A 23,385-nucleotide genomic window follows, 5' to 3' on the forward strand; every position below is an offset into this window, starting at 1 on the left:
GCAGTGGGAGGAGGGATACACCTTCGTCTGTGGCCATCACTTCAGGCAAATAAACTTTCTATGCTTGGCAGGTGTTATTTTCTCATTTGTTATCACCAAACATTTATTATGCTTACACAAGTTTCTTCTAAAATACAGCCTTAATCTGAAAATTTAAAATCCAATGATCAAAATGGCACTCAAATCTTTTTGGATCTCTGAGTTAGGGATGTTCAACTGCTAAAGTCTATGTAAATATCTTTTGGAGGAAAAACTCTAAAATTAAAAATTCTTCTGGTCCCAAGCAATTCAGATAATGTTGTACTCCGTTAGATTCATTAGTCATCTCTGGGTACTTAGGTGACTTTGAAAAAGTCAAGCCGAATGACCTAAAGGCAGTAGCGCACTTGTACCGCTGTGTGAGTCCCTTCATCTTTTCCAGGGGGCGGCTTGACCGTGGTGACACAGTGCTGGTCTCATTTCCTAGGGGCTGAGTTCTGAGTGTCTCTGACCACCAGTGAGTATCTGTTTGTGCTATTTTTCACTTGTTTATTGTCTTCTTGAGACAGGATCTTGCTATGTAGCCTAGGCTGTCCTTGAACTCGCAATCCTCCTGCATCAGCTTCATAAGTGCTGAGACTGCACGCATCACCAAACCTGGCACCACTTAGTTATAAGTCAGCCCTCCCACTAGATGAACGCACACCCACAGGCTATGGTAACATGAATAGCAGAAGCAAGTCAACATTCTTCATTGCATCTCTGGCACCTTTCTCACTGCTTGCACTTGGAGATGTCACAGAAAATACATGGAAGGAGCCAGAAGATAAAAACAGCAAGGACCTGCACTCCACCTGATCCTGTGACCACTACCATGTAAGTTGATCCTCACTCGAGATACTAAAGTAAAAGTCAAGTTGCATCTAGTTCCCAAGTATTTGAAGTTCAAGTATCTAAAAAAGATGGGGCACATTTCTGTAGCAAATGGGTAGCTCAGTCCTTGAACAGAACTCCTAGATCCCTTATGGCTATCTGCAAATACACGGAACCTAAACAGTCAGGGCTATGTAGTCATCTCCTTTACTTGGCTCTTAGGCGCCATCTGCAAAGATGAGGGCTAGGTGATTTTCTCCATTACAAAACTCTGGCTTTGGGGATGAAGCCCACTCTGAGATCGCCAAATGCACAAGCATCTCTCTTTCACTGTAGGGCTGATGTGGCTTAGACATACAACATTTCCAATTCTCCAGTACCTCAAATGATTCTATGATTCCAAAAGCCTTCCTTGTCCCTAACTGTACTGAATCTTTGAGCCTGTGGTTCAGACGGTGTAGTTGCACTGGCATTTCAGCCGCGAGCAGTGCATTGCCCCTTACAGATTATGAATGAAGTGCAGGCAATTGACACCATTGTGGGGTAAAGGTCACTAGAACAACATATTATTTTAGGCAAGTGATAGGAAAAGTTGAGTTCATTAATACATTTATTCCAAAATTTAAAAACATCACTTTATCAATAATATTTTTTTTATTTTTTTATTTTTTTTTTTTTTTTTTTCGAGGTAGGGTCTCACTCTGGTCCAGGCTGACCTGGAATTAACTCTGTAGTCTCAGGGTGGCCTTGAACTCACGGTGATCCTCCTACCTCTGCCTCCCAAGTGCTGGGATTAAAGGCGTGCGCCACCACGCCCGGCTCACTTTATCAATAATATTTAAAACTAGTTGATTGACACATCAACACAGTACCTCTTTTTCCTCCTCTGCCTTCCCGTGGGTTTTGCTGTAGTTGATGGGTGTGTCCCAGCCTTCCTGGTCACAGAGGGCCTGGTAGAATGCAGCATTGACCAAAATGCTGCTTGCTTTAAACGGAGAGGAGGACGGGGTAGGAATGGTAGTACTGGAGGAAGTGAGGGGGGTAGCCTTGTCTGGTATTCGATTTTTTTTCATGCTTAAGTCCAGTGTACCATTTTCATCCACCTCTATCTCAGCTCCCTGGTATAGAACAGAAACAGAGAAACATTCAATCAGTTTGTGGTTATAGCCTGACCATGTGGGGCTTTTAAGGGATAATTTTAAATGCAAGCTTTTATGGAAGTCTATCTGCTTTTAAATCTAGCTTTCTGATTTGCATTGGGTAATGTTCAATTCTTAGGCAGACTTTTAAGAGCAGCCCCATTAGGGAGCTTCATGTTTCTGGGTTTAAATAAAGTAAGCTTAATACAAATAAGATGTCCCAAATACTAAGTGTATTGGCTAAAATTATTTTATATATGTACATATTTTTAAAGTTCAGCTTTAAATCTTTTTGGCTTCATATAAATATCACTCCAAATCCATCATTTAAAGCATTAACATTTGTGCTTAGCAAAAGCGACATGTAGCTTCCCAACCTCACAGGAGTCACTCAACATTAGAAATATGCAAACATAACCAGCCAGCAGAGAATTTTTATTGGGATATTAGAGTAACTGGAAAGCTGCATTTCATTCTAGGTTATCTGAACTGAAAGGCTTTATTGGCCTGAAGGTAAGCAGATAGGCTCACCAGAGTTTAAGTTCTACACTGAAAACTTTAGGATAAATGTGTTTGTTTTCCAGACACTTAGTATAAGAATTAAAATGACTTTGAAGGGTTCCTTCTTTGGGATACCTTTATCCAAGTTTATTTTAAACAATTTAAGGAATCGTGCCTCATTCAATGTTTGGTTGTAGTCTCAATAAAGTGCTCACATAGTCTAGATCTTCAATATTTTCATTGTAGGGTGGCTTGTCTATAATCACAAACTGTCAACATACCCTAACTCCCCAAAATGGAAAAACACACCTGCCATATTTCCAACTGGGTCCGATGACATCTTTAGATATTTCCACCATCACCCATTAATTTAGAATTAACTTCTCCGCAAGTTCTTTATTCTTTTTTTTTTTTAATTTGATTGGCAAAGCAGATGTCTATTTTAAATGTCAGCGGTATCCTTAGTCCTGTAGTCACTCCTTACTGCCCAGGGTGTGCACGTTAAGCCCTTCTTGTGTCTGTCTCCCAGCAGGTGTCATGGAGCCTTGGCTTAGTACACTGGTTGGACTTCCTGCTGGTGCCTAACTGGAAAAATACAAGTTCCTCCTCGATTTGCTAGTTGTACCTGCATAGTTCACATTTTAATCTCTCGGCCCTCCAGCTAGACTTGCTGCATGATATTTACGGGAGGTAAATACACTTCTAATATGTTGTACTAAGATGCTTTGGCCATATCTTTCTGTCCTTTTTTAGTAAATAGTTTAATCTCCTGTGATAGTTTTAAGCCCTGAATTTGACAGTGCAGCTTATCCAGGATAATAACATAGTAACCACAACATCTTATGCCATCTGTATAATATCAAATACATTTTTATACCAGAATTAATAAACCTTACTTACAAAAATCCAAGATATTAACCATATCAGTGCCACATGTTCCTTCTCTACATGATCTCACACTATATTCTGCCAGTCATGTATCAAAGCAGTTTTTGGCTTTATAGCTGATATGTAACTATAGTGATGAAACAGAGCTATAGTAATAAAGTTTAATGGCCAACGTAAAGTAAAATGCTAAATATTGTAGTTGCTGACATTTTTCATAAAAAAAAACTTAGGTTAAGACTGCATAACCAACATTCACATAAAATTCCAGACCTCTGTGACAGATGGCTTAGGAAAAAGAAGCCATGTGACTGGGCTGCAGAGTTTTATAGTGCAAAACCCATAAATAGTGCAGATTCGAGCTCTGAAAATTACCAACTATTCCAAGACAGCACTCACATAGACTTTAATTTTTATAGAAAAAGAATTTCTAACAGTATGGTTAAAAAATGAGTGGTCCTAGGAGTTTTTATGATTATATATCTTGAGTACTGAGAATTTGATTGGAGAAAAAAAATCTTTCCTAATATCTGAAAGAGGGGCCCCAGCCGGCAGCCCTGAGCACCTGGCTTCATGAGGAGGGACAGGCCGCATGTTGGAGACTGGGGTACAGATGGGCTTTAAGTAAGTGCACAGATGCATCCAACAATTACACACAGTAACAGACAGGGGTCCTTTCTGCCTATAGATGGGGATCACACATTTTCAGCGTGGCAGTTTATTCAGAGCAATATCACTAGGCATCCTCGCTCTGTGTTTGAAGTTCCAAATGGCAACACAATGTACAAATAGCTGGGAGGTGGGAGAGGCTGGCCGAGGGGCAGGGCCAGCGCTGCCGTTCACGCGGCCCTTTTCCCCATGCCCTCCACGCTCTGATTTCCCAAGTGCTAGTTGGGATCTTTGTTTTAAATATTTACACTTTATGTTTTCTGAGGATTGTGTGTAGATCTGAAAATATTCCTGTACCTTTCAACTTAAGAAGAGTATCTATGTTAGGTACTTTTGAATTGCTAATGCTACCTACTATAGATACGGTCATTAAATTATCGAGAAAGCACTTAATATGATAATGACACTATATTTTGGAAAACAGAAAAGTTGAAAAATAGATTGCTCTGGCATGCAAGAGGTTCATTTATAAATATAGATTTATCAGTAAAAGGCAACAGTAGATATATTATTAATAATTATTAAATTAAAAGTTCATAGAGCTACTGATTGTCATCTTTATATATCCCATGAGATAAGCCAGTGACCTAAATGTCCAATAGCAGAGAAATGATTAATAAAATCATGATACATCTATTAAATGGGACATTCTGCAGTTAGTGCAATAACTATGGGCTGAAGAGCAGGTGATGGGAAAGTCCTAACATAACTGCAATAGAAAACAGCATGGTCTCTCTATTCTTATTGAATGGTAATTGAGTATTGAAATGATCAAGATAATAAACCTATGAAATGTATTTAATAAAGTGGAATGATAGAATGCAGACGAGAAACAACTAATGCAAGGCATACAATTTAAATGAAACTTAGAACCACTTTCCCCAAATTTGGGGGCTCTGACACTGTGGTCTCTGAAGCTCCCAGTGGGCTTACAGTCCAAATGCCATAGAAATAAGGTTGGTGGGAATTGAAATTTCAGTCCCAACTAATACAGTTGTACCACTTAGAGAAAATAATTGATACTTTTGTGTTGCAGGTCTTCCTCTGAAAAATGGGAAAATATCACTTTCTTAATAGAATTTCAGGAAAGAATAAGGGTTAATATGGTCAGAGTGCTGTGAGCAATACCTGGCACATAGTATGTTTTCCATAAATGACAATAACAATTTCATTATTTTTTTGAATACCGAAAGGGATAACCCCCTACACTACTACTCATAAGGTTAAAGATCCATTTATTAACTTATTTTGAGATAGGGTCTTGCTCTGGTAGCCTCAAAGTTGTAATCCTCCTCAGCTTCAGCCTTCCCAGTGCTGGGATCATAGGCATGCATCCCCATGGCCAGCTAAGAGCCAGTTATTAAGAATTTAGTTTCTGGGCTGGAGAGATGGCTTAGCGGTTAAGCGCTTGCCTGTGAAGCCTAAGGACCCCGGTTCGAGGCTCGGTTCCCCAGGTCCCACGTTAGCCAGATGTACAAGGGGGCGCACGTGTCTGGAGTTCGTTTGCAGTGGCTGGAAGCCCTGGCGCGCCCATTCTCTCTCTTTCCCTCTATGTGTCTTTCTCTCTATGTCTGTCGCTCTCAAATAAATAAATAAAAAATGAACCAAAAAAAATTAAAAAAAAAAAAAAGAATTTAGTTTCAATACACATATGCAATCAGTCCCTTGTGATCCCTGGCCCAAGACACGCATTGTGTTTCACCCACAAGGTATAGTAGAATCCGTTCTGGTGTTCAGGTTATTGAGTTCTAACCATCCTGGTCACCAGGCTATGCCTACAAGCTGGCAGCCTGAATAGCACAGTGACATCATGTTGTTTCTAGGCCTTGTTCAAGCAAAAACAGACTTTGAACTTTATATATTTCAAGTAAGTGTCGATTTTTTGTTTTCTTGTAAGGCACACTGTGCATATGTCATTTTGTCTAAACAGGTGGGGAAAACACCAAAACAAACAACAGAATGCTTGGCAAGCAGCAGTGATGAGGATAAAGATAGACTGCAAAGCATGCTCCTACCTCTGTGGACCAGAGTAGGAGGAGGGAAAAGGGGGCATGTATCTATGTGGGCTGGCACAACTCTCAAGTGACATTGGCAAAAAGCACTCAGCATACCCAAGATGCTTGCTAACTGTCCATCTGTGCCCAGGGTTAGGCTCCTGTCAGGAGTAACAGCCAGACAAAAAGACTTTGAGGCACTGAAAGCTGAAGTTCGTTTATCCTTCACAGCTCATATTAATTCCAAATTAAGATGGAAGATATTATATATGTCTTAGAACCAACACAAGCACTGGAATCAAGAGAACTAATATTTCAGACAAAATTACTCTTTAACTTTTATGGTATCTGCTAAGAACCCAAGTACAAATTGTTCTTTTCTTTCTTGATCCCTTCAACCACATGCAAGAGATTTTGGTGGTGCCAGTGTGTTAGGCACAGACCAGATGGTATTTTTACAAATAAGGAATTCCTTTTGGTATCTGTTTTCAGGATGCAGTGGGATATAGTTCGGGCAGTGACCCGTCCTGATAGATACAGGCAGATGTTCTCTGCATTGAGTGTGTGTGATATGTACGTGGTGCCCGGTTGCTTAAGTGTGTGCAGCAGCAGGAACATCTGTATTGTTATTCAATGGCTTTAGAGTGTGAAGGCACTCAAGTTTCCCTTGACCCAGAACACAACACCTGCTTCCATGATCTTGCTCAAGAGTGGAGGTTTCCCTAATCACTGCTGATTCAGGCTTCTTCTTGAATGTGGAGTCAATTGTGTGCTTTCATGTAACACCTACACACAAAAATCCATATAAGCCCCAAGTGTATGTATGACATTTTTAAAGATGGCTTGATTTTTTTTAAAAAATATATTTATTCATTTACATGTACGTGTGTGTGTGCATGATGTCTCTTACTGCTGCAATTGGATGTTTTGCTGGCTCTATGTGGGTGGCTGGTGAATTGAATTCTAGCTAGCAAGCTTGCGTGCAAGTGCCTTTAACCTCTGAGCCATCTCTCAGGCTCTAGCTTGATTTTTTTTTTTTCTTTTTTTTGGTTTTTCAAGGTAGGGTCTCACTCTAGCCCAAGCTGACCTGGAATTCACTTTGTAGTTTCAGGCTGTCCTTGAATTCATACCTCTCCCTCCCGAGTGCTGGGATTAAAGGTGTGCTAACAAATTTTGTCATAGGTCACATTGTACTCCTCAATTCATTCTGGGATTGGTGCTTTACACAACTGAAAAGATGCCCACTGCATACATGTGAAGACTGGATAGCAGCGAAGAGAAAGGGAGAAATCGGTCATTCCCAGCTCGTGGCTGTGACCATCTTATCTCCTCACAATCACAATCTGCCGGAGACTGTGCAGAGTATGTTGAGCTCTGATTGGGGAGGACACTCTTTTCTCTTGCTTTTCTGGAAGCACCCTGAAGGCAGAATACGGGGCTGGGTTTAACCTGTGGTGGCACAGTCCAGTACACAGAGAACCCTCTGGTTGGTGAACTGTGAGTCCACCTGTCATCAGGGATGGTGAGCCACAGTAGTGTGGAGTAAGCACAGGCACAATTCTGAACTCCCTTCTAAATAAGAAATTCAAGAAATATGGATTTGGGTTCTCAGAAATAAACATACTAAGAACCTGCCAAGGAGGAAAATAATTGAACCTAGTGGAGAGAGAATCAAACTAGCATTGAAGGCATGGGGGTGGGGAAATTACGCTTCATCCATGTGAAACACTGAAATTTTGAGAACAGCAAAGTCCATTCAGGACATGCTGCTGGTTTCAAGGATACTTATTCTGGCTTTTCCTCACTTTTGTTCAAAGAAAGAGTTGCCTCAAGAATTTGTTCAGAAACCAAGCTGTAACTTGGACACAATTTTACAGTTTGTATGGGCACGTGTGTGAGCATGAGTGTGTCAGCAGGATTCTCTAACTAGATGTGGTGGGATACCATCTTGATTCTGTCACAAGAAGATGGTTTTCAAAACCCCTGGTCAGCCTGTTGTGTCCCTTTCTCCCTCACCCTGGCAGCAGCGGCTTGGATGTTGGCAGGAGCTGCTGCCGGCAGAGACCTTCCCACTACCCCGGTCACTCTGGTACTGCTCCATAGAGCCACATGGCACAAGGAGTGGTCAGACAGGCATTAGAACCCAATTATTTGATTTTTTGAAATGTGTCAATTAAATAATCACTTTTCTGATCAGAAATATGTTTCTTTAAAAACAATATATAGTGATTAAAACAATCGTCAGATTTTCATCTTTTGATGGGACAAGGAGTACAGTAAGGTGAAGGCAGAGTTCTGAGGAGCAGAGAAACATCTACACGTGCAGATGGAAGGCATTCATCCCAGCAGCATTGTGTTAGCATTTTAAGTGACACTAAGAATTTGAACATGAGTATTCTGTTCTTGTAGGATAGCCTTCATAATCAAGTAAAAAATACTAGGAAGGAAGATACTTTAGTATTTCTACAATATTTCTTTTTAAAAGGAAAAATATTCTTATTTAAAAATAAAGTTGCATTTTAACATCCCCTGATAATTCATCGATGTCAATAATTTGTAACTGGTAGTGTTTTAAATTCAGATAGTTTAGTAGATGCTTATTTTTTTTTTACATGTATTTTTCTTTGTCTAAGAATCTCATTGTTTAAAAATTGGTTTTGGCCACTAACTCTTCCTGGGGTTTACTTGGCTCAGCTTTGCCCAGAAGCTAATTCTGATTCTTCTGTCAAATGCTTGGTGGCACTATGTTACCTGCTCTCCCGAATGCTTGGCATGGTGCAGGTGAGCAGCTGACCACATAGTGCAGGCTGCTCTTAAAGGGAAAAGGTCTGAGCTGGCATCTCTGGGGCTTCAGAGTTTGAGTCTGGTCCAGGCACTCTCCCATGCAGAGCATGGGTAAAATCTGCCATAGAGTAAGTTTGGGCACTTTGTTTTGGCTGGTTTCAGGCACCTAGGTAGGAAACTAAGTTCTTTAAGTGAGGCTCTCCATGGAAACAGGAGTTACTGGTTCCAGGGCAAGGAATGGGGTGTAGCTCTGTGGCCAGCCTCTGTGGGGCCAGCAGACCTCCAGCATGACAAGTCCTCCACTGGCCAAGGTGTGGGGGGTCCTTTGTGTGTATTCATGACACTACCAAAACTGTGGACATCACTTCCTACAGTTGGAAAGGAGAGGCTGCTGAGAACCTATGGTTCATCTCACAGGAAGTGCAGTGTGTCCATAAATGTCACAGAATCCAGTTTTGGATTTGAATGCTCCCAGCTCCCTAATCTCTTGAATCTTGGGCTTTGATGGTGTGTCTTGTGAGTGCACTATGACTCCCTGGAAGAAAAGTGCATGGAACAGGTTTGCAAGTGTTTCACAAGTCAGTGTTCAATTAAATTAATTAAATATTTCCAATCTGTAGACAGTGAAAAGCTTCCATGGTGAGATGTATTTTAACAGTAATCCTCTTTTTTTGTACACCAGACTTCCCCTAACAACACTAGCACTGAAAACATTAAATTGTCCCCAAGCAGTTTCTGAAGTTCATGGTTTCCCCCAAATGGGTGTGCCACTTTCAAGAAGCTCCAGTCTATAAGACAGACACACTTTCCTGCCTTGAGCTCTCTGAACTGACGCTTGCCAAGACTGGGGCCTGGGTCAGGGGCTCCTTGGTTCTTGTGGGCAGTGAACTGTGAGGGAGTTAGGAACATGAAAAGTGATTTATTTATTTCCTTCCTTCCTTCCTTCCTTCCTTCCTTCCTTCCTTCCTTCCTTCCTTCCTTCCTTCCTTCCTTCCTTCCTTCCTTCCTTCCTTCCTTCCTTTCTTTTTCTTTCTTTTTCTCAGGGCTCAATTGCTAGCCCACCCCGCAGGCTCTTGGCCTGGCCTACCTTGGCATGCAGGCTCTGTGGTTTGTTGGAGAGGATGTCTGCGGCTTCCCTGCAGCGGGTGGAAAGGTTCAGGATGGCAGCAGCTGCCGCTATGTGGGTGTCTTCACTGCATTGACCGTAGCCGTAAGAGCTGGCACGGCCCGTGCGCTGTGTGTGGGCACCGGCACTAGGCAAGCGATTAGGAAATTTCACTGGATTTGAAAAAGGCTTTGCTGTTGAAGAGAGATTTGATTAGCAATTGCATGTATGTGGTTTTAGTCATTAAATAGATTTGTTTTTTAAAGATATAACTTCTTGCATTAAAATATGTGAAGAATAAATTAGCAGAGCCATTATCTGTTGGTATGTTAAATGAAGGTTATTCAGATGGGTTTTTGTGGAGCTCCACAGATCAAATGATGTGATTGCTGGGGGAGAATGCCTATTCTCTTAATATTTTTTGTATTGACACATCGGCTGACAAAAACTCCATAGCTAATGTCACGGGGCAGGTACACTGGCAACATATTGTGCAAAAATTGTAGATTAAAAAAAATAAAAAAGCTCATGAGCAAACCTCACCAGGGATGACAGAGAGCTAAGGGAGGGGAGTACATGAAAAAACTGACTATGCCTAAGACCCAACACTCCAGTACAGAAATAATATATCATTTAAACACTTGTTTTCACAATTCATACTTGGAATGGCCGTTTTATTATTTGATATGTAGGTTTGCTCTGTACTTAAGCAAAGTGGGGTCTTGAATGACTTAGCACTTTGCATATTCAGGGAGAAAAAGCCTAGAAGACAGGACTTGCTCTCAAGGTGAACAGAAAGGACATTTAGTCATCGAGGTTCTGGATGTCCACGATGGGTATCACAGCTTTCCTGAGGGACACAATCACATACTTTTCTTCACTGGGGGAAGTTTGTAAACATACTTCAAGGTTATGGGAGAAACAACCAAGATTTGAGGAGGACTAATATAAAAGCATTTAGCTACTGGTTTCTCATTAAGTGTTCTTTATTTAAAATATTTGTTTATTATTTTATGGAACAAAAATTGAAATATTACTGATTATCATTTCTATAAAACAAGAACATGAAATGTTATTGAATATTTTGTAGCTTTTAAATTTAAGACTCATAATATTTAAGTATATTGCACACTCTTATTAACTAGTTTCATCTGAATTAAACATGTATGAACATTTATATACCTTGTACATATAATAAAATATATATCTATATAAATTGGGTAGATAGCTAGATAAAAACACTGTATATGCATTTTTTGTTTTCTGAATCAAACAAGTTGATGCTGATTACTTATGTTGGATGAATTCTATTTTGGGTAAGAATAGGGAGAATGATAACATTTTTCTTTTAAATTTTTTGAGGTAGGGTCTCTCTCTAGCCCAGGCTAACCTAGAATTCACTATGTACAGTCAGGGTGGACTCAAACTTACAGTGAACCTCTTACCTCTGTCTTCCGTGTGCTTGGATTAAAGGCATGTGCCACCATGCCCGGCTTAGAATAAGTTTTTTGCTATGTGGTTATCAATGATGGGCAAACTCTTTTGAAGTCTGTCGCTATATTTGGAGGGACTTTTGGGGATAGAACCCAGGATTATGCACATGCTAAGCAAGTGATCCAGCTCCCACACCGGGCTCCAGCCCCACACCTGCTGCTGGGTTTTAACAGCCTTCTGGTTCTACTAATGAGAAGCATGGTGACATGGAAGAAAATACTCAGTGCTAATTCCACCCAGGTGTGTGGTCTCAGAGAGTCCATGGGTTTGCAAGGTTGGAAAAAGTTCATGGCCTGGGAAGACTCCAAGCAGGTAATTGTTTAGCTTGTTTCTTACTGGAATGAAAATTATTCTAAGGCAGGAAATACATTTTACATTTGTTCCCAACACATGCTTTCTCAACTTCCATTAGAATGTTTAAGAACTAGAGTTCTTAAAGATCTGTGTAAGCAAGACCACCAAGGTTTATGTTATACCAAATTTCAGCTTGTTATCTTCTCTACAGATGTGTTAGAATTAAAGAGATTATCCTTCAACGCATTTGAAATGTTTATATATTAATTCTTAAATTTATTAATGTCTCAATGGCCACGTGTATGTGTTTCTTTGAAACCCAGACTTTTGAAGTGAAGTTATTTTTAGATTGTTCACCTTTTCCTCAACCTTTAGCCTAAAGACTTTCACTGGTTTCAGTAGTATTTTAAGTAGAATTATACATTTTATATATGAGATTACCACCATTGAAACATGAATTAAAAGGAGCAATAATATTTTTCAATATATTGTTCACAATCCTACATGAATTAGAATTGAATATTTCTTTGTAATTTCTGTATTTAGATTTAATAATGGCACTATACTTGTAGATAAATTATCACACTCAATGTAATTTTGGTATAAAATTAGTAATGTTGATAAACTTATTTTGTTTTACTACACAATATATTTTCTCTCCCTTCACCTATAAGAAACATATTATATATCTGAGTACATGTCCTTTTCACACACAAGATGCATTTTTGGGGCAGGTAAGTGTTAGGATTAGAATATAAAGCTTACATTCAGGAAATGGCGGTGTTTTTTGTCCTTGCCCTGTTTGTATCAGAGGACGTTTACCAAAAACTTGCGCATCAAAACTGGCATAATCAAAGGGTACTTTCCCGAACTTCTCTTGTTCTTTTGACACGGTGACTCTAGGAGAGGTGATGGCTTGGGAACGGAAATTGAATTCAATTTGCTTCACCAAGCTTGTCCTGGTGAGTTCAAAGGAAACAGAAAGAGACTGTGGGTCAGGACTCATAGTAGACAGAGTGTCACTGCCTGTGGGCACCCACAGAGACACCACATGGTACCAGCAGCAGAGCCCACACTTTTGACCTGGAGTAAAAGAAGGTTTGCTTTGGTCTCTGCCTGGTTATGTTGCTGCAGCATAAACCAGCAGTGAAGTACGAATATGCACTCCTCATGCAGAGGTCACAGGGGATGTTCATCAGTACTTTGACCTCCACAGAGAAGTACCACAGCAGGTATCAGTAAGTATAAGTTTAGGCACCAACAAGGTGTGCACATCCTGCTCATTAGAACACTTAATTGACTAAGCAGTGACCAGAGAGAAGACACAAGAAAATAGTAACATCCTGGGTACCAGAAGACTTGACTCTTGAATTGTTTCTCTTTGATTTTTTATTTTTTTTTACTTTCCCCATTTTCAATCTGAGTGATTTTGAAGATCTGAGTAATACTTTTTATTAACATTTCAACATTTTCTCATTTTGTCACTTTATTTTGAATCAAAATTACTGTATTATAATATGTATCAATTTTTCAATATTCTTCTCAAGCTAAATGGCAGATAGTCTTATAAGTTTGTTTGTTTTTTTTTTTTTTGAATTTGGATTAAAAAGTATATCTTACTTGTGTTCTGGCCAAAGAAAATATTTTTTGTTTTTTTTTTTTTTGCTGTGGTCTAATGATAAAAGACCTTTAAATACATTTAATAAACATAACTTTTAGAATTTAGCAATATGAAAGATTTTTTCTCTTATTTTCCAACCAAATATGCCCACCAGAATGTCAAGGTTCCAGGAATGTCTTTTGGAGTATACAAGATTTTTTAGCTGCTACATTAAATATACTCGAGGGACTAGCAGATGTTCTTATTGAATATAGCCCTTAAGATGCATAAATACTCTAATGTTAAACATTAGTGTTTTGAAAGAAATGAACAAAATGAAACTTAATGTTATTTTCCTATTTCAAAAATACACTTGGGACAAATTAAAGCATATGTTATTACTACCAAAAATCCTATTTTTAAGATTTCTAATCGCTACTTATTTAGTAATGAATGACCTTCATTTGATATTTTTAGTCATGTGACTTGACTGCCAATTTTGCCTCAATTAAATCTATAGCAGCAAAGTATTAAGGGAGGCTATGTCCTGAAAATACTGAGAAGCTTAGTAGCTATTTTGTATTCCAGTGACTCATTAATGAGTTATTTGATCATCTTTCTTAATTTTCAAATCATTTCCTACATATATGAATTTTGTAGAATAAGCTTATACCATTACATTAAATATAAACACAACTTTGTTATTTATGTCCAACATCTCCCAAATTACTAGATAATTCCAAGGGACTTGGAGCTCAAGGATGAGTGGGAGATGTTTCATTAATAGTTACCCATCGTGGGGCTGGAGAGATGGCTTAGCAGTTAAGCGCTTGCCTGTGAAGCCTAAGGACCCCGGTTCGAGGCTTGGTTCCCCAGGTCCCACGTTAGCCAGAGGCACAAGGGGGCGCACGCATCTGGAGTTCGTTTGCAGAGGCTGGAAGCCCTGGCGTGCCCATTCTCTCTCTCTCCCTCTATCTGTCTTTCTCTCTGTATCTGTTGCTCTCAAATAAAAATAAATAAAAATTAAAAAAAAATAGCTACCCATTGTGGAAACCACATGCATACATGGAGCTGAAGCACAGCATAGAACATCACACACTTTGAGTCCTCCTAATGGAATTTCCTTCAGGGAAGAAAAGATGAAGTTCACCATAAAGGGGGCCTTACCTGGCTGTGAGATATATTAGCTAGGTGGCTTAGAATTTTTTTAATGCACATGATTTTATGCTCTGTTCCGGTAGGTTCTCCCATATCCTGCTACTTTTGCAAAGAGTTGAGGTTAAGTTTCTGCAGGGACTCCTAGCTCATTTAAACAATGCTATCACTCACTACCAGCCTTGTCAATGGGATGCCCACATTAGCCTATGGAGAATGACAAACCACAGTGAAATGATGCCAGAAGAATGGCCAGCAGGGGCAGGATCCTAGCATGGACAAAGAGGTCATACCTGTGGGTCAAGTCAGAACAATGCCTGGTCTGGGAAGAATCAAGCTGATTTTTGTCCTGGGACATGGCCAGTTTTTCAGCTGCAGCAATTGGACAACCAGAAAGACTGTTTCAAAAAAGAAAAGTGGTAGGACATGAGTGAAAATGACAAAGGGATCTGCTTTGGCAGGTGCCTCACAGCACCTTTGGCACATACTAAATGTGGAGTCACATTAATCATTCACTTAGCACACGTTTCATACCAAAAGATCCCAAAGGTTTTTGCAAACTATAAAATGTTTCCAAGCCCCATCTCAGAGGTGAATAGTAGCAAGCTCATGTTAAAAACCAAACTATTATGGAATGGGAAAATAACTGAAGGATTCTCAGACTCTTAATATTTGAGCCAGATGTGCTCCTTTCAAACACAACTTATCCTACTATAGAAGTTGGCATTATGACTCCAGGATTTATCTTAGGATCTTTAGCAAAATTTTAGAACTGAATTTTATATCTTAGTTCAAATTGAAAATACAAATGTGAAATTTTCTAGCCATATGCTTATAATCCAATAGTAGTTTATCACATGGAATATAAAATAAGCACATAAAATTAGAATTTTCACTTATTTATATATGTATACCATACATTTGTATATAAACTCACATAAATGTGCTTTATTTTAGTTTCAGTCTTTTTAAATTTTATTTTTATTTATGAGAGAGAGAGAGAGAGAGAGAGAGAATTGGTATGCCAGGGCCTTCAGCCACTGCAAACAAACTCTAGATGCATGTGCCACCTTATGTATCTTGCTTATGTGGGCCCTGGAGAATTGAATCGGGGTCCTTTGGCTTTGCAGGCAAATTCCTTAACCACTAATCCATCTCTTTAGCCCTAGTTTCAGTCTTAATAGATGACGTCCACTCCCAACCTGGTTTACAGTAGAATATCACACTGTACAGTGAAACCCTTTTCAATACCTATTCAGTGGGATCCAAGATAACTCATAAGCTGCTGCCAACCTTCAGAGTCAAAGTGCAATGGTGAGATCCACGGAGGAGCAATGCCTCTGTTTGTCTGACTGTATGGACACAGCATTCCAACATCTTCAAATATAGCACTGTTTGTTTCATTGTTACTATTGACTGAGAATATAAAATCTTTCAGAAAGTTTTTAACTCTGCACAAGTTGAGACTATTTATTGCCCACTTCAAGAGGTGAAACATTTTAATAGTGATGTAGACATTTTAACAGCACATAGCCTATTATATCACTTGTGGCAAGTTTCTCTCTCATAGGTAAGGTGAGGAATCCTGTCAGAATTACCTCCTGTGAGTGTTGCGGTTGCTGTTCACATGGCCCCTTCCGGTGCATCCTGGGGTGGGACACTTGAGCACATTTTCATGCATGGCAAGAACTAAGAACAATATAGCACGTTAGAAGGAAGAACAATTTATCAAAACGACATAACATACCAGCAAACTTACTTCTCAATTTTACAAGTGACTTTACATAGTCCAGCATGGTCCTTCTCTAGATACATTCAGACCAAAAACAGTAAAACACCTCAGAACTTTGACTACATCCAGCAGTCTGGTTTATGTTTTAACTACATTGAGCGCCATGCTACATTTAACTCTAGGCTTAAACAACATGATTCCATTCACCTTTAATGGAGGAACCTTTTTTAAAATTTTTATCTTTGTTGTTCTGGCGATCAAAACTAGGACCTTGCACATGTTGAGAGATCTCCAGCCTTTTTTTAGTCGAACTGAGGTGAAAAACTTGTTACTGTTAGTTTTTTCCTCTAGGAGCTTTCTCTTGGGGAAGTGGGTGGAGATTGTTTCTTGCCACATAGCTCTTCCCATCTTTCCCCCCATGATCTGAAGTGCAGTGTGAAGTCTTTTTATATGTCCTGTGGTGTCACTTTGCATCTGTCCACCTACCTCCTGTCCCTGCCAGGTGAATGCTGCTAAGAATTCACCTGCTAAGTTGTTAATGCAGCAGCAAGCCTGGGGGAGCTAGCAACTGGTCAATATGAACGTGGAGAGGATCATGTGAGGTGGCCCCTCTTCTGCCAGACTGTGTGGCCTAAGAATTGTCCCAACAAATAGACTTGAAAAGGATGTAACAGGTCAGTACTTTGCAGCCAGTCCTTTCCTTTAATTTCTTTTTTTCAAGGTAAGGTCTCATTCTAGTGCATGCTGACCCAGAATTTACTCTGTAGTCTCAAGGTGGCTTTGAACTCATGGCAATCCTCCTACCTCTGCCTCCCAAGTGCTGGGAATAAAATGTGCCACGAGACCCGGCCCTTTCCTTCACTTCTAAGGCCCAGCGATACCCCTATAGCCTGTGGAAGCTATGCCTCAGGCTGGGGAAAGATTCGGTAGGACTGTGCAGTCACACAATGTGGTAACTGTGTCCTGTCTTCTGTTCTCTGATGCTTTGACATCTGTGATCTTGCTGGCCTGGGCAGAAGGGTAACCTTTCTAGGGTCAGCCAGGTCCTAAGGATGGCATACAATGTAGTCACTAAAAATGTCAGCTGACCATTCTGCAGCCTATATATTAGCTGTCTATTTTCTTTGGTTCTTACAGTGTGGGCCACTCTGCCCTAGTAATAAACCAGAGGACTAGGAACATCTCTAGAGCCAGTTGACATTGAATTGTCTGATCCTTCCACAGAAGCTCTGCTTCTGTAGGGATCACTTCCCAGACAAACTTAGGGGCATTAAGCAAATGCAAAATGGCATTGTTGCTCTTATTATTTTGTGTGTGTGATACACATGTATCCATATTTGTATGTGTATGAGCATATGCATATGTGAGGGCACACAAGCATGTAGGTAGCAACCAGAGGAAAACCTTGGGTATGGTTCCTTAGTTACCCTGCCAATCTGTTTTCTTGAGACAGGGCCTCTCATTGGTCTGGAACTCACCATTTAGGCTAGACTGACTGGACAGTGAAGCCCCAAAGTTCCTCTTGTTTGTGACTCCTCAGCAATGAGATTATAGGCACATGCCTGGATTTTATGTGGGTTCTGGGGATTAAATTCAGGTTCTCCTGCTTGTGAGGCAAGCACTTTACCAACTGAGCCATCTGCCCAGGCCTTTGAGGTTGCTTTCCAATGGCAAATGTACTTAGATGCATTAGCTTGATTAACTCTCCAATTTTCTATGATATACTATTCCAACATGTATCTAGATAGAAATTGCTTGACACCTGTAGAGAAAACTGTTTTCATTTCTTGCTCTAAATTGGAAGGGACAAAGGATATCCTTATAATACCGTGGTGTGTACAAGAAGGCACCTGCCTGTTTTAAGTATAAGTGGTACTCACTTTCCAGAGGAACCCGTACTTTGTGAGGGCACCCTGAAAGGCTGCGATGGTGGGGGTAGAGCCCTGTCACATGCCCTGTGCCATCACACCCAGGGATGGGGCACTTGGTCTCCCTCTTTTCAGGCCTTGGTGAATCTATAGAGAAATTAAATTGAGAAATTCATTTGGTTATTCTTGTTTCCCTTCCATTCAATAGAGTGGCCTTGCAGGGTGACATTCTCATGTTATTCAGTTTTGCCATCGTAAACATTCTTCTCACATTGCCTTGAATAAAACCCTTAACTAAGACCTGTGGAAACATAAAACACATTTTCAATTTTCTTGGTTTCCTAAGCAAAGGCTGACACAGGGCAAGGGACTGTTAAAATACAGAGATGGTTTTAAGTTGTCATGTCACGTACTATAGTGAAAGCCTCATTATGAAAAATCACCCTATGCCAGAAGGTGAACAGGTTCCTGAAAAGAAAAAGCGAAGTGAGAAAGAAAAAAGAATTTATTTAAACCTAAACTATCTCCTATTGAAAGAGTCTAGGAAAGGCCAGATTGAAAATCCCAAGACAAAGAACCTTCCATATTGGCAGAAGGCCTCTCTGGCTGTCTCCCTGTGTGTCCCTGGCAGCAGGTGGAGTTAGAGGCGGACCAGCTGCCTAAGCTGAGTTAGAGGAAGGGACGGTGTCCTGCACAACCAAGTCCCAAGAGTTTGAAGCCCTTGTGGGCTTTCACTCAGGACTTCTGGGGAGTGAGCAGGAGGAGGGAGCTGGGGCTGGGGCTGTCGCTGACTGCAGAAACTCGAGCCTGAGGCACTGGGGAGAAGCCCTGGACAGGAACTGCTTGTGGAGACAGGAAAGGGACTTCCCTGCTATCTGGAGGGCCCAAGCTTAGGTGGGTGGAGCTTACAGGGAGCCTCTTGGAGTGCAATCTTTTTAGGGCTGCCGCAGGACAGGAGCCTGAGTGTGGAAGGCTAAAGGCAAATTCAGGAGTTTTGGTATTACTGGGAGTCACAGTGCTGAGGACTGGACTCTGGTTAGATAATGTGTAACATACATGAATACAAAACAATGATACTGTGGCGAGGTTAGGTTAGTTCTAGAGTTTTACAAATGGATATATTCACACCTGAGATGGTAGATAAACACAGGAATGCAGTTCTTTTTTTTTTTATTCCAGGTAGGGTCTCAATCTAGCCCAGGCTGACCTGGAATTCACTATGGAGTCTCAGGGTGGCCTTGAACTCACAGCGATCCTCATACCTTTGCCTCCTGAGTGCTGGGATTAAAGGGCGTGCGCCACCATACTGGGCCCCAGAAAATCAGTTCTAAAGGCAAAACTGCCTGGATGCTCAGGATGATATACTCATGGGGAATTGTGCTCTCAGGGTGGCTAACAGACTCAGAGATACATATGAGCCCTCAAAGAAGAGAGTAAAAGGCTGAAGAGATGGCTTAGCAGTTAAGGTGCTTGCCTGTGAAGCCTGAGGACCCAGGTTCAATTTCCCAATACCCACATAAGCTAGTTGCACAAGGTGGTGCATGTGTCTGGAGTTTGTTTACAGTGGCTGGAGGCCCTGGCATGCCAGTTCTTTTTCTGTCTTTCTCTTTTCTTTCTTTCTTTCTTTCTTTCTTTCTTTCTTTCTTTCTTTCTTTCTTTCTTTCTTTCTTTCTTCCCTCCTTCCTTCCTTCCTTCCTTCCTTCCTTCCTTCCTTTCTTTCTTTCTTTCTTTCTTTCTTTCTTTCTTTCTTTCTTTCTTTCTTTCTCCACCCCCCTCTCTCAATAAGTAAAATAAGTGAATAAAGTTTTTAAAAAGGAGGGAGTGAAGCAGTCTGCAGAAAGACTGCCCAACTCTTAGCACAGGAACTAACAAGATGATGAGCAGGCTTGGTTTTCATCCAGAATGAAATGATAATACCCTATTGCTGAAGAAACCACATGCTTTCATTGCAGGACAATGAAAAATTAGGTGGGAACTGAGCTGAAACCACCTCCCTCCTGTCTCACTATCATGGTGCTGGGAAGTGCTATTCAGCTTGGTGGGGGAGAAAATTCATCAACAGTCTTAACTAGCAGTGGACCCTGTGAGCTATAAAGCTAGCCAACCAGCCAATGTGCCCACTGGTGCAATAGTAGCATGTCTGTTGTGGAGGTAACCAACTGCTCTTTGATTGATTTGAGGCCTGCACCATGGGAGAAAATTCATGCTTGATACTGAACACCTAGTCAAAAGCCTAGGGCTAGAGAGGTCATAGGACCTTGTGGGAAGCTACTACTGTTTAGCTAAATTGCTATGTTGTGCCCACAAATTGCCTTCTAAATATTTATGCTTATATTCATAAATCAGTGCGTCTCTCACCTCTGGTCAGAGAAGCATCCTTTTGCAGATGACAGTGATTACTTCAGAGATTCAAAACTCATGAAAGTGCTGAGAATAAGTGACTGTTGAGTGCTCAGTGCTAAATTAGACATCTATATCACTCTCTTCAAGGCTCAGGAATCATTGTAGATGAGGTGGTGGAAAGAATGTAAGAGCCAAAGGAAGAGGGAGGAGTGCTTTGAAATGCTGTCTTCCAGACATAGAATGGCCATTGCATTCATGACCTCATAGTGGCAGCCATTATCTCCGTAAGACATGCACAATATTGGGGTCATTAGCAGTCCTTCATGTATGATAGAGGATGACAAAAAATAGAAGATGAACGAGTTGGAAAAAAGAGGTACAGAGGAACTGGATAGGAAGCAAAACAAAATAATGGGGGATTGTAATCAAAATGCATATATGAAAATTACCAATAAAATATTTTCTTAAAGAATGATGAGCAGGATTGAGGCCCATGGTGAATACAAATAATAGAAGAATTAGCCATGTCAGGCAAGGATGAAAACCTGAGTAGGCTCCTGTTCCAAGCTGGCTACCCAGAGGAGACCACTGTCATGGGATGTGACAGACATCTCTGAAGAAATATAATATGTGAGCAGACATGCCTCTATGATACTGTATCACCCCAGTTGTTGGATTACAAGTAGCCCCAGGCAGATGGGACACAGCAGGCTGTATGTAATGCAATTATATGGGGCATGGTTTCACTAAAAGGGGAGGGGCCAAGGATCCTCCAAGTTGCAGCCTTCCCTGAAGCTCAGGAATGGGCAGGAGGCAGATAGCAGGGAGCTCTACGTGAACAGAGAGCAGTCAAGGAGGGACATACACCAGTAGAATTTATGCTCACTGGAGACAGGATTTGAGTAAGACAAAGGACGGTGGGGCTATGCTTTCTGTACCCTGTAAAAGATAAAGAGTCATACTAAGAGTCTGTGATATTCTGTGACTTTATGCATGCAATTTTTATGTAATGCAAATATAATGCCAAAGTTCAAATTGGTTTGGGTATGTAATACCTGTAGGCCATTGGTCAGAAGCCTTGATGTTTGACTGACATGCATTGAGAGGTCTGACACCTCTACAGAGAGCTGTTCCCAGGTCAGAGAGGTGTAGCAATGTCTTCCTTAATGCCCTTCCTCTTCTGAATCCTTTCTAGGTTAGACCATTTTTATAAAACGTATTGAAAGGTTTGGCACTGAGAGCATTTCCCCACCTCACCACAATATATGTCTGTGGGAAACGAAAGAGGGTGTTGGAGATGACGGTCCACCATGCACCTTTGTTTGCAGTTCTCTCCTGGGCCTGGCAAAACAAAGGTGCACATGAAATGCTCTGGAGGGCAGAACCTGTTTGCATGATGAGCAGTCAGCACCAGCTCAGGGCAGCTCTGAAGCTTGCTGCTGTTTCATTTTCTTTGTATAGGGTTGCCCGATGAGGGAGACTTCATACTCATGGTGTTGCGTTCTCATTTGCCTGGGCTGTCCTCATGCACACATGATACATAGGCTGCTATCATGGTTCACATTGCTGCCGTTACTAGAAAAGTGTCATGGGCTGGCCAGCTTAGTACATAGTGACTTCACTTATACTGTGATTCCAAGATTATACAAATCCTGTAGCATTACTGACTCACTGCAAACTTGTACAGTGCTACTTAACAATGCACGATCAAGCTGCTCCCAAAATCAGGATGCTATTTATTTCAATTTAATTTATTTATTTTTGTTTGTTTTTGTTTTTGAGGCAAGCCCAACAGGCTGGCCCCCTTTTCTTTTCTTTCTTCCTTTTTTTTTCTTTTGGTTTTTCATGGTAGGGTCTCTCTCTAGCCCAGGCTGTCCTGGAATTCACGATGTACTCTCAGGCTGCCCTTGAACTCACAGTTCACACTACCTCTGCCTCGTGAGTGCTAGGATTAAAGGCATGTGCCACCATGCCCGGCTTTGTCACCCTTTTCTTATGTGAGAGAGCAAGAGTGGGAGTGACAGAGTGTGTGGAGAGAGAGAGAGAGTAAGAGAGAGAGAGAGAGAGAGAGAGAATTGGTTTGCCAGGGCCTCCAGCCACTGTAATCAAACACCAGATGCATCAACCACCTTGTGCACATGTGTGACCTTATACACTTGTGTCCCCTAGAATCTGGCTTATGTGGGACCTGGAGAGTCGAACATTGGTCCTTAGGCTTCACAGGCAAGCACCTTAACCACTAAGCTACCTTCCATCCCAGGATGCTATTTTAAAGAGATTGGTTATCAGGTCAGCTGAATGAGCACTTCATAACATGGAATGCATGTCAAAGAGGATGAATCCCTCAAACTCCTGCTTCACACAGGACCAAAGAATGGGAGTGAGTTCTGCATGTGCCCAGTATGGATTTCACTGTCTTTGCCTGTTTCACCTCAGCCTGGCCTGGCAGGGCTTTCAGGACTCTGTGTCAGGACCAGGCCTTATGGCACAGGACAGACTTATTAACCGTTCCAGCATGACCAGTAGTTCTGTAAGTCTCTATGTTACAAAGGTTTGTAATACACACTCTGTTGTCCTATTAATTTTGAAAGTAAAATTGCATTAGAAACTATAAAAATAACCTATCAGCCAGCATTTAAGTCAAGGTTGAAATAAAGTGTTTACAAGTACTGGACTTCATTGCCTGTATGATATTATGAATAAAACTTTATTTTGTGTATGACTAAGAAAGAAAAAAAAAACCTGAAAGTCAAACTATGGCATACTTTCTGATTTCAGAGAAGTTAAAGTGGAGAAACTATGTCTTAAAACCAATGAAATAGGATACTTTGAAAGTTGTATAGTTGAGGAACTTGGAATAAATTTCATCTTTTCTCAGACTCTGTAGTTTTTCTTATAAGAGCTCAATTTAATCAACTGCATATTGGTGGAAGTGCACAGAGCTAAAAACCAATGTCCTGTCCCTAGTCA

The 23,385-nt window shown here is 40.8% G+C and overlaps 1 protein-coding gene across 21 annotated transcripts in view; it reads right to left on the reverse strand.

Moving 5' to 3' along the window:
- The window catches only part of St18 (ST18 C2H2C-type zinc finger transcription factor), a 130,567-nt gene that overhangs the window by 27,144 nt on the left and 80,038 nt on the right, over positions 1-23,385 (reverse strand). For all 21 annotated transcript variants that reach the window (XM_045143611.1, XM_004653367.2, XM_045143608.1 and 18 more), the window contains 6 exons: positions 18,085-18,219; positions 16,071-16,161; positions 14,766-14,870; positions 12,483-12,676; positions 9,912-10,123; positions 1,725-1,970 (listed from right to left, as the gene is read on the reverse strand). In XM_045143611.1, the coding sequence (XP_044999546.1) occupies positions 1,725-1,970; positions 9,912-10,123; positions 12,483-12,676; positions 14,766-14,870; positions 16,071-16,161; positions 18,085-18,219 (983 nt within the window). The remainder of the gene's footprint in view (positions 1-1,724; positions 1,971-9,911; positions 10,124-12,482; positions 12,677-14,765; positions 14,871-16,070; positions 16,162-18,084; positions 18,220-23,385) is intronic.

Source organism: Jaculus jaculus, chromosome 2, assembly GCF_020740685.1.
Source record: "Jaculus jaculus isolate mJacJac1 chromosome 2, mJacJac1.mat.Y.cur, whole genome shotgun sequence".
NCBI classification, from domain to species: domain Eukaryota; kingdom Metazoa; phylum Chordata; class Mammalia; order Rodentia; family Dipodidae; genus Jaculus; species Jaculus jaculus.